Genomic DNA, 12,846 nt, shown 5'->3' with positions numbered 1-12,846 from the left:
GAGCTGTATTCCCACCTGTGGGGTTTAAGTACGTCTGATTTCCTGCCCTTTGTGATGATTAGACAGTTTTGAATATGCTGAGCTAAGCTAAGCTATGGGCAAACCTGCTTAGCTAAGGTTGGCAGTGCTTAAAGGGGTAGGCTCAGCACTGCTTACCAATGGGCAAATCCACTTAGCCGGGCTACTCATTGCTTAACATTCATATGTACACAATGCTTACACCCGGTCAGCATAGCTGTGCAATGCTTAGGATTGCTTATGTTTTATTTTATTGGACTACCACCTGTATGGGATTGATTCATCATTCATTACATATTATAAATTTGTTTACCTTCACTGACATCCCCTAATGAGCTGTAATTACATTTATTCTTGTGTGACTATACTGTATGGGACACTTGTGTTTATATGGGGATTTCACTACTTTATTACATGGACACCTCACATCTGGGCCTAATACACTACTTTGGTTGAGAAATATAAGTTACTTCCTACATAAATTTACAAATACATTAAAATTGTAATGATTACACATACAAAATGAAATGGCTTTGAGAAGGTTCGAACTGTGAATGACTACATGCAAGGCATATGCTCAAATCACTACACTATTGCACCCATACTTATGTTGGATGTCTATTGCTATTTAACTTATCATGCCATTTCAGCTGGGCTAAGCATAGCTAAGCAATGGGCACACCCACGCAGCTATGCTTAAACTTTATTGCACATGTGAAAAAAAACTTTATTTGCTGCGATTTTTACTTCATACCCTTCCAAAAATTCATGCTAATGCTAAACCAGTTATTCTATTAACTTTCTAGGTTTGTAGGGACAATTTTCCATTGTAGCCTTGTCCAGATTTCTTACTCTGACAAATTGGGAGGTGTAACAAGTGATCTTGCTCTATTTAAATTGCTGTACAGCAATTATGGTGTGCAGGGGGCATGTGTATTGTAAGAGTACTGCTCTCAGACAACCCCCCTGCACTCATACACAGAACCATGCCCGTATTACAGCATGGCAGCATGCCTTCATGAATATGCATGGCACGCTGCTGTGCTGTATGGGAATGGTCCCTTCCGTGCAGTAATAAGCTATTCCTGCATGGAAGTTTACTGAATCTGGGGGTTGGACTTCTATATCGCAATAAAAAACTTCTGTCCACCTATTCTAGACTCTCCCTGTTCCAAGCCTATCTACTTCCTGGCCTCCTCCATAGAGCATCCTGCCTGTTCTCCATACTGGAACAATCTTACAATAAAATCACAAAATTGCATCTAACTTGCCTAATTTCACTCACCATTGCCTTGCTCTTAATTAAGCTACATTGGAATGAACTTCCCCATTATCTCAAATTATCTCAACTTCATATAACCCACTTTCTTCTCAATAAACCCACTGCTTGTCCCTCTCTCTCTAGTCTAGTCACTTACTATACCCCTTCCTGTCCCTTACGCAGTACTGACAAACTCTTTCTCCAAACTTATAGGTGCAGAATGAACATTGGCAATCTTTTATATAAATCCTCCATAACAAAATTCTAGAACAACTTCCCAGTAAATTTATGTAGCATTACAAACACTAACAACTTCAAAAAAGAGCAAAAAAATGTTTCTCCAGAAAACTTGGTTATGCCCCTGCCAGGACCCTACCTAATCCTCATCCTATCATCTGTCTCTCCCACTTCTAAGGAGTAAGTTTTCTACCTCTGTTCTATTTAGGTAATGCTATTGAACTATATAATCTGTATGGAATATATCATGCTTAGATTATTATAATAACTTGTTTATTATAATGTATTATTTTTCTTTTTTTCATATGTTTACAAAACTGTGCTTACTATGTATATATACTGTAAAATTATCGTTGTTACTCTTTTGTGATACCTATTACTGTAAAGTTGTAATTATTTTTCTTGGAGCTTTTCTCCTCAGGTCTCCACTGAAAATGGGCCTGATTTCAGCTGGACCAACCCGGTTAGCAAATGTGAAATAAATAAATTATAAATAAATAAATTGTAACAATCTTCCTACTCTCTTACAGAGAAAAACACATTTCTCCTACTAACTCGATAACTAGTGTTGGCACCATCCAGTTCTGGTTTTGTACAAAACTCTTTATATATTTAGTACTGGTATGTCTCACTAATCCCATGCTCCAGAGCTTTTAGGAATGGATTTCAAAACAAGTCACCTCACAGTAAGACGCTGTCTGGTTCTATTCTCAGCTAGAGCGTCTTCTGCGTGGAGACATGCATGAATGGGCGTACCTTCATTGAAGGTTGTGCATCAGGGCTGGTAACTCTGCACGTAAAAATCAACTACCAATCATTAGCGGACCGGAGTTCCGCTGTGGTGACCCCAAACCGGGAAAAGCCGAAAGACACAACAACTTTGGGTGGTCATTAGATATTATGATTCCTAATAGCCAGCTTATATTTACCAGACCTACTACAAAACTAGTTGTACTGCATGGAGTCTTTTATTACCCATTACATGCAACAAGTTATTACGACAGTCAAAGAATTGTAAACATTTATTCAGAGAGTCACTGCACAAAGTGCACATGGCAATAGCTTTAAAGTGTGTGATGCAGAAAGGCTTCCATAGATCCATTTAAACGCTTTAAGTTGAAAATGGCTGCAGGGAAAGAGGCTGCTGTATTAGCAGCAGAGTAAGTTGCCATCCTCAAAGGCCAGTTAGTGAGACTATTGTATGCGGAGTTAATTCACATAGTTTTCCTGATTATTTTATTGACCTATCCAAGTAAAACTTTTTTTTTTCTTATGTCTTTAGCATTAATAGAATTGTCCTTGGGTCCTTTCAGCTACAAAAATGCAATAAATTAATAAATACAGACATATACACACACAAACACACAAACGTATATATGCATACATCTTCCATGGCTCTAAGAAATGTTTTCCCATAGATTTCATCATCAGTCTTTTGGTGAATAAAATGTGCCCTTCTTCTTCAGTTCATGATATATATCATAAAATCAGTACCCATTGTACAAATTCCTCTACATGTGAAATAAAGATAAAGAATTCCAATGCATGACAAAAAACAGAAATCAAAATACACAATAAAACCCCACAGAAACGTAACATACAGATCACACAACAAACATACAATAAATTAATGGGTTTTGCACAAACCCAATGCCTGTCCTGCATTAAACAAAATGCTTTACACTATCACCCAAAGTCATCACTTAGATTGAGTAATAAGCAACTCCTGTCCATTTAAAAGCCCAGTCTATCTGCTGGTCATAGCCTCTACTCATTCTCGGTAGCCAAGATATGGGAATCTCCATTCCTGTACCCATCAGGTGTCCCTACCTTTAAGCACCTTCCTAGACAACACCTATCCAAGTACTGGCTCTGCTTAATGCTCCTGCCTTGGATGATTGTCCTTCTGACTTCACTCACCTTTTTTTTCTTTTTCATATTCTGTCTGACTGTTATTACACTTTTTATGTTATTTACCCATTTTAACTCATTTGCTTATTCCCACTCAGTCCTCATTCCAAGCCACGCACCTCTACCACACATCTTTCACCTCCCTTTCTAAGACAAATAAAATAAATAATTGAACCCGGTATCCTTTTTACAGAGAGAATGTGCCCCCCCCCTCCAACATACAAACAAACTCCCTTTAACATTATATACTAATTACAGGATTGTACAGCCATAGAGAAATCAGCAAATCCGTGAACTATTTGATAATAGCCCAGTTTGTTTTGGCAGGACAGAAACAGAAATGTTTTAGGTTACAGTAGTTTGAATAATCTCATTCCTGTTGTTTCCTGTCCTGTCATCAGTTATACTGCATATTCCTTTCAGTTTTCTGTTAGACGTGTGCATCTTCTTTTGCAAACGTCTGTGTCCATGTCTTTGTAGACTGCTTACCTCTTGAAATATTTGTGAAATAAATTCATTCACGTTAAGGATTTTTTTTCACCTTTCACAGGCTTAGAGCTTGAATAATGGGCCTTTTTCACCTCATGTGAGCAAATGTTGATATTCTGTGCAACAAACACATATGACCCTGGTGCAAATATGCATCACTTCCAAGAAAGTTTTGCCATTTTCTCCTGCTGTTTGGTACATCTTATAAACAAAGGAAGCTGCATCTGTGAACGAGGTGACATTTGGGTTAGAAATCAACGGATTCAAAATCAGATGCACAAACAGGCTTGGCTGCTTGTGAAATTACTCAAATTGACTTAAAGTATTTAAACCTTCTGCTTATACATCGTTGCAGTTTTGATACAAAGTTGGTATTCACTGATTTACTTCTGCAAGTTTGATTGTGCAGGACAGCTTGGATCTGTCTTTCTTTTTCTAAACTAAAGAGTGTTTGGAATGAACTAATCTTATAAGAGAAATTGTCATGAAGTTTATCAAGTGATGTTACTGGTTCATATGAATAGTTATTTAACAGGGTTCTGTGATATCTGACTGAGTCCTCAGTCTTTTTTTTTTCATAAAACCTGCTTCCTTCCTCTCTCTCTCTCTCTCCCTTTCTCTGCTGTTCTAGTCTTGCTTGGCATATGGTGTAAATGATTGAGTAAAATTGAAAACATAAATTAAAAGATAACAGTATTTTTGTTTGGGACAAAACTATAACATTTATATTTGTCTTGGACAAAACTATGCAATTTACATTTCATTTCATATGGGTCAGGCCAACAAGACTGTGATTTTATCTGATAATTGGCATGAGTATCTAGCTAGCCTAAGGCAACTGCCTCCCTTTTCTTTCATAACCTTGCAAGCATTACAGACTTTTTAAATGCCTCTGCTGGTTTAGCCTGTACTGCTCATTTTGTGAGATGATACTCATTATCCACCGCCCTCTCTGTGAAAATGTACTTTTGTTATCCATATTAAACTGTGTCCAGCGTATAGCCTGAGAATGGACCTGATGACATTGGTTTGACTGTAATAATGTTACAAAGTGACATTTACTGAATGCAATTCAATATTTGTAAATTCAACTAAAAAGTTCAATTAAAAAATAAAAAGCAATGAGCATTGCATTGCAACTCCCCCTGTTAAAAATGTACACATTTAAGTCTAATAACTTGGTCATAACCTCTTATGGAAAATGGGATTACTCACTTGGCGAAAACAATTTTATGCTTCATTTTGAAAATGTACATTGTATTGGTAGGCTGATTTTCTTACCTGACTTTTGCTTGCTGAGTCTTGAAGCGTCCCTGTCTTTGTTGCTAAGGACCTATGTCTCATTATTTGTTTAGGAAAAGAGCACATCATGATTACTGGTTGTTTTACTACAGCTTTGCTCTCTTCAGATACTATTGAATATTGTCATCAGACCCTCCAAATGCACTTCACAGATTTGTAAAAATGAATGTAAAATATTTTGGGTAAAAGAGATTGAAAATGACTTTGAAAAAATACATACAGCAAAATGAAGCCCACCAAACTACACCATGCTTGAGTATTGCTATCATCAGTGCTGTTTTACAGGAAGGACATCAGATAGAAGTCTTCGTAATCATTACTATTCAGATTCCCTGCAGGCTTCACAACCAGATGCAAGTTGTATTTTGTTTGTTTACTCATCTCAGGGTTGAGACTTTGTGTTCACCGAATGATACTCTCCAAATACTCTCCTAAAACAGAATACACCCAACCTTTTACTAAAATGACAAAACAATTTTTATGCATAACCACTGCCTGTACAATCCACTAAGTTGCACATCTGCTTTCTCTTTAATAACTTCAACCTCTGTAAAATCTTAGAATGTATAAATGCAACTACTGTTTGTGTATAAATGTAAATATATATGTAACTACTCTGTTTAACTGGAACTTTGTATAATGCAATATTAGCAAATAAAGCTTTTCTCCCCAGGCCTCCTCTGAAAATGGGCATTACCCAGTTGGACTTTCCCGATAAGCAAAGACAAATAAATAAATAAATGATATGGGGTTACCCAGAAACTGCATCATTCTTTATATTCAGACTACATTCTTGAAGCTCCATGAGGAAGGCCTAAACTATGGCCAGTGGTAATATTCAGGGATTTAGGGTTAAACTACTGATCTCTCTGTAGTTGTTTTAGAGTCAGTAAGTGACAATTTCCGGAAGCAGCTTTGACCATGGCATGCTTCTGCTAACCATTACACTTGAGTTTCAGGGATTAGCTGACCTTTTACAAGAAAGGATGGTGGTTCATTATGTTTTCCATAGTGTCCTGATTTACCACTTGGTATATTGACCCAACACATGACACCACTTTTGTGACCCTACTTTATGGTAATCTAGAGATCCTAGCGCCCTTTGACTCATTTGATTCTCTATCATACACAGCAAAAGCACTTCAAATCATCCCACATTCTACACCTACAAGTATTAGCATCACTCAAAATGCAAACCTTAATTAAGGATTTAAACAGCAAAAAATGGCTGCTAAACACCATATACGTTTTATGAAAAGGCTCAGAAAGGGCCGACTTTCACTTCCTGGTATTGTATTAGAGGAAGTCAAGGCGATGCACTCTGGGAGATTTTAGTTTCAGATATAAACAGCTGACAGGGGCCAAGAGGAAAGCTGGAATAAACAGGGGATTCCTTAATCTTTAAAAATATTGTCTTTCTTAATTTATAATGAATCAACTATAAGAATTAATGGAGTACAAGAATAGACTTTTTTCAGCCATTTTAACACCCACTTACATAACAGTAACACTGGCACTTCATTCCAGGATGCGAAACATGTTTTTGTTCTATGACTCCAGCCAAAGTCAGCCACAAATGACATCTCAAGCAATGTGCATATTGTGGATTCAAGAAATTGCAGCTGGGCATGCTTTGAAGAAAGTTGGAGGTATTTGAGGTTACCCTAAGAAACAGGACCTTGAAGTTTATTATACAAAAGTTGGAATGCAGCAGTTCATTGCTTTTATGGAGGTGCATGAAGTTTATATGCATAGCAATCATGTGGCGAGTTTATAACTCTTTTGTGCTAATTTACAACAAAGCACAATTTTGAATGACTAGCTAAAGCTGAACAGTTTTCACCACTAGTATCCTTAAGTTAATGCACTGCACCCCACATTGTCTCATACACATTCAAGTATGATTTTTTTTTCTTCTTTAATATTCTATTTTCATCCACATTTGCTGTTTGTTTTAAAGTGGTCTAACCTCAACATCCATCTTCACCAGTGTTTTAATGCATTCTTGCAAAAGTCTCACCATACCACAAATGGTCTACACAAGTTGACTGGATAGTGCCGAGGTCATATGATGGTCATTGGAAGTCCACATGCAGCAGATTAAATTCCAGGTACCTATTCATCTAAACACCATGCTCTACACCATTAGGAAGGATAGAGATTCCACAGCTACAGCAGGAATCGCTGCTGTCTCAGAACATGGAATGTTCGGCTATGGACAGGGAAGATGGCCACTTGCAAAGCATAAATGTCTCCAATACATTACCCAGCCTCTTTTTGAGTCCATAACTGCTGCTTCCATTGTTGAAGTGCACCATACAGTGCATGTAAATGGCTCTGTTTATCACTTAATCCACATCTATATCTATGTATAAAGGAACCAAGAAAGTGAAGTTGGGTTGTGACCTAGTGGCCTCATGGCCCTCATTTAGAATGCAATAAGTAAATATTTCACTTTCACTTCACTTTTGTAGATTCATCACGAGAGCATTACACAACTCAAATAATTTTTGTTCATATTTCCATACTATGAACTCATTAAAAAGTCTGGATAACAACCTTCCACACATCACAAGAGAGTGAAATTGATCTGTGTGTATGAGTAATGGATTTGTATTTGTGTTCATATACATACGCTTCATTTAACTTAATTTTAAATAAATGTTGTCAGGAATGATGTCTTGGTAGGGCACAAGAGAAACCTACATTACTTCAGTTCAGTCAGTAGTAATGTCTAAGGTACTATCTAAGAACATTAGCTGTTACAGACACTGCTGCATTATGTACAAATATATGTAATTGTATTAATATGTTTAAATACTAGACCATCATTTAATGTATTCAGAAATACATTTTTGTCAGATTTGTTTTTCCTTAAACATAGAACAATGTGGATTTTAGAAAAAGTTAAGTATATTTCAATAACCGGAGTCTTCTTTGCTTGATATTCTGTGAAAAGATTATACTTTCTATTCATTTTAATGAAAATAACAATTAAACTGAATTTGCTGCATGCTGCAGTGGGTATCATCAAAAGTGGTTTTATCAAGTCCCAGATTGTTTGGCCTGAACCTTAAAAACCCTGGCCATTAACGGAAAGGAATGGGTATATCTGGACTTGTGCTCTGAAGGAGCCATGCTTAAACCTGGCATTGAGTTTTGATGATATGAGTTCCATTGGGTTAGGCTCAACAGTCCGCGAGTCATTGAAACCCAATTCATCATATTCTTATAACAAGCCATTTGACACCAATGTGCTCATTAAAAAGTATAATACAACAATACATTTTAAAGAAAGTACCTTTAATGATGCAGATGCTAAAATTTCACTTGCAAGGGACCCAGGTTCACTCTTTAGAGATTGCATATCAGAGCTCTTGTCCTGACGCAAGTCATAAACAGCATTCTCCCCGTCATTGTCCACATCTAAAGCAAGTCGTTTGCTTGAAATATGACTTTTTGTTACTTGGGAACAATGGCAGAGTTTCCCCTGTAAGAAAAAGGGGTCAAGTATTTATGCTTTAGTCAAATATTGCAATGTTGCATTGTATATTTAACATGCCTGTGGAAACATGAGATTTAAAATAACGTGTCAGATAAGAAAAGTAAGTCACAGTTTTAAAAAATGATTGATTAATTGTGAGGCTAACATTTCCAAGAATAATTTCAGAGCAGAAAATCATATTGTTCTATCTGTTATACTGCCAAGAATCTCCACAGTGTCATCTCTGACTTTCTAATGAAAGATGACCTATGTACTGAAATCATTTTTCTTTCTTGGCTCTTTATTCTTAAGCATAAAGGTGTGGTTAGAAACTGAATGTGTTTCCCTTAGACCTAATAAGAAAAAGATCAGTCAATGTCAGGCTTATTCTAGTAACGGCATTGACCTATTTAAACCTTTGTGCATTCAAAGGCAAGCAGTTAGTCTGTCCTATCATAATATCAATATTATATTTTCAATACACAGTCGCCCTGCTAATGCTTAGCTTACAATATATATATATATATATATATATATATATATATATATATATATATATATATATATATATATATATATATATGTATTCCACTGTTGGTGTTTCATGTTTAATATCAGCTAGTTTAGATCATGATGCATTGTTGTACAATAAAGTTATGATACTGAAACTGTTTGGTCTTACTTTGCATTGTAGATATACTAGCATTTATAGAAAAGTGGTAGGTATTCTGGTAGGTATGACAACAAAGCAATGCATAGGTTCATAGGTAGGTACTAGGCCATTGGCCCTAGGGCCTATATAAGCCTAGCCAAAAAGTTACCCTGGCGTTCGTATGATAATTAATGTCTGTTAGGGAAGCATATATGTAATATGTAGGAATCACCTTTGCTTTAAACTCACAAACAAAATACACATCAAAATTAATAAAATAAAACAACACTACAGTTTATCAGAATACAACAGCTCCTAAACATTTTGTATTATTTCTGAACCTTTTCTTCATGTAATTTCTAAAGAATCCACAGCCACATAAAATGGTTAGTTGGAATCTGTGTGTGTGTGTGTGTGTGTGTGTGTGTGTGTGTGTGTGTGTGTGTGTGTGTGTGTGTGTGTGTGTGTGTGTGTGTGTGTGTGTGTGTGTGTGTGTGTGTGTGTGTGTGTGTGTGTGTGTGTGTGTGTTTGAATGATTACAGGTTAAGGGATAGATTACAGGTGTATTTGCCATTGTGTATTTTAGGGTTAGGGTGAGGGCTAGGTAACTGGATAGATTTAATGTTGAATGAATGTGTTGGTGCATGTGTGTGTGTGTGTGTGTGTGTGTGTGTGTGTGTGTGTGTGTGTGTGTGTGTGTGTGTGTGTGTCTAAGGTTGTCTTGTTTACTGGTAGTGTTATGGAAAGTTGTTTTTGCATGGCAAGTTGTAGGATTAGGGCAGGGTTATAGTTGGGTATAGGGTAGCACGTAGTACTAAGGCGGAACAGGGGCATAGGTGGTCAACACAACTCATCCCAGTTTTTTTATAAGCAGTCTCCAAAAAATAAGTTTTAAATGAAGTGTGGAAACCAGCCAAAGATGGGCACTACTGATGTTGCTGTAGTAGCAAGTTACACAGGTGTGCAGCCTGAAAGCAAAAGGAAAGAGAGTTCTACAGCCTGCTTAGGGATGCATGTGTAGTAAGTTACACAGGTGTGCAGCCTGAAAGCAAAAGGAAAGAGAGTTCTACAGCCTGCTTAGGGATGCATGTCACCACAAACTTTTTCAGATTTGTAGAACTCAAGTCAAGAATGGACAAATATTCTAATACCAGAATCTTATAGATAATTCTGAACTAAACTGGCATCTAAAGAAGGCTGTGCAAAACAGGACTAATACGATGGCAAGGAAACACTCTATATCATTGAACGTTCATAATCTCAAATGCTTTTAGCACCAGCAGATGTGATCCAAACTCATTTAATCACTCCGGCCAATGTTAAGTCTATGCAAGATTATGCGCAGTGGGCATTGGGGACTTTGCCCTTTCCCCACTGTAGAGTGATCTTGGAGTTGCGATATATAATTAGCAGGGGTGTGTTCTTTTATTTCAATGTTTCAGCTTTCAATCTTTTTGGGATTGATTGTTCGCTGTTGAAGATGTGGGTACTTTGATGTTTAGAAGTATATCTACTGGCAATGACTTTTACTAATTAGTAGTCCAGCAGTCCAGTTCAGTGTTGGGAAGTCCCAAGTAAATGATACTGCAATAAACCAGCCTGAGAGAGACTGGGACATGAACGTCTACTGAGAGAAGAACTTGAGACAAGAAATGCTTAATCTTCAAGATGTTTTAAAAGTGTAAACAAGATGATTTTACAACAGCTGATACCAGGTCCCAGAGTGTTAACCTGTGATCTAAGATAACTCCTAGACTACACCTTCTTTGAAAAGTTCAAGCTTATTTCTACCACTTAAGGTAAAACTAGCAAGATAAGGTGCATAGGCATCTCTCATGGTAGCAAGAACTACATAGCCTCATTTTTGGAGATGTTGGGTTTCAACCAATTGCTATTAAGCCAGGAATGGGTGGTCTCAAGATAATCAACCACAAAATCCCCAAAAGCTATATTCTCATATGCAAACATGATGTAAATTTGGGTGTCATCTTCTATGCTTTTGTATGTAAATATCTTAAATACGATCTCCCAATGGAAGTATATAATTTTTGAATAATAGTGAGTATAAGATTAGAGTCCTGAGGCAGTCCAAATCCCAACTGACAGGCTATAGATAAATTTACTCTAGAACAGAGAATTAAGTGGGCAGAGTTTCAGGATGTAAATAGGACTGGATTATCATGGGGTCTGATAGATCTGCAGCTACAGGTTCATATGAAACAGGCCCATGGCGTCTACTCAGCTATGTCTGAAATCCTGAATTATTGCCAAAGAAAATAAACAGGACCCTTATAATTTTCAGCTCCAGGCCCATGAAGTCCACAAACCAGCACTACTTATAAACCATACTAAGACCATAGAAGGGAGACCACTATCAGATTTTAACTGCTCAGTCAAAAGACCACAATCAATGGGATTAAATGCTGCCAAGATCAGTAGTGTAGCAAGGGTGGGTGAAGGGGGAAGATACCTCCAGTGCAAAGAATTAGGGAGTGCAGTTGAGAGCTCCAGTATTTTTTTTGTATCGAAATGGAGGTACAGAGAGGCACTTCAGTTTTCTATGCAGCAAGTCAGTATTGGCTTGCTACAGCTTAAACGAGGACATTTTTTTTTCAATTTTCACTCAAAGAGCTGTGGGGGTAGAATGCTATTTCAGGTGTCAGTGATGGCTGTAGCCTGGCTATAGTTGTGTCCTGGAGGACCCAGGAGGACTAATACTGAGTAGTACCACTAGTCTCTATCCTTAAGAAGATGACTACTCCAGCAAGAATGGTTTCTGTGCCATGGTAGTTACAAAACCTAGAATGAAAGGGGCCCATGTGTCCATTACCTAACAAAGACCTCTTTTGACATCAATGAAAAGTCCTGATCTCAAAGACAAAACCTGGTACCTGAAAAATCATTGGTCCCTGATCATCAAAACTAGTTATCACCAGCCTTTATGAACAAGGATCCAATCCGCATTTTGCTGGTCGCATACTTGAGACAATAGTTAGGAACTCATTATAATGATGAATATCAGACACCATTCAAGGAGCTGGAAATGGTGTAGACCATGCCCTGGGGTCTGCTTGGGTAACAGCAGATCTAATGGCAACAGCCTGTCAAAGAAGAAAATTGCACTAGATTCATATTCTATGTTGAGAATGCCCTTTTCATAGTGACACAGGCTGGGCTGCACAACCCCTCCACCACATGGAAGAGTGTGGAATGGCCAGTTAAATGCTGTAGTGATCTCACTTGACAAATTAGTAATCTTTGCAGGGTAAACCGCATAAGGTCCACTGGGTCAAACCTATCACTCCACAGATTCAGCTGTGGTCACTGATACTCTAACTTGCACCCTCTCCATCAAAGAAGACAGCTCTTATTCAAACCAAGACTTACATCTCCTTATAAGAATGTGGTGAACTGAATCAACTTCGGGAAAGAGAAAATACCACCAACGACAGAAATGTGTTATAGTCCCCAAACAGTGCATCAAGTTACTCA

The 12,846-nt window shown here is 37.5% G+C and overlaps 1 protein-coding gene across 1 annotated transcript in view; it reads right to left on the bottom strand.

Annotated features, from left to right (window-relative positions):
- Positions 1–12,846, bottom strand: part of LOC122810404 — a 2,461,722-nt gene that overhangs the window by 1,341,009 nt on the left and 1,107,867 nt on the right. The window contains exon 3 of the mRNA XM_044082010.1: positions 8,520–8,708. Within this exon, the coding sequence (XP_043937945.1) occupies positions 8,520–8,708 (189 nt within the window). The remainder of the gene's footprint in view (positions 1–8,519; positions 8,709–12,846) is intronic.

Source organism: Protopterus annectens, chromosome 8.part1 (genome assembly GCF_019279795.1).
Source record: "Protopterus annectens isolate FY-2018-M chromosome 8.part1, PAN1.0, whole genome shotgun sequence".
Taxonomy (NCBI): domain Eukaryota; kingdom Metazoa; phylum Chordata; order Ceratodontiformes; family Protopteridae; genus Protopterus; species Protopterus annectens.
The sequence above is the reverse complement of the archived record's forward strand: the minus strand, read 5'-3'. Positions and strand labels throughout refer to the sequence as shown.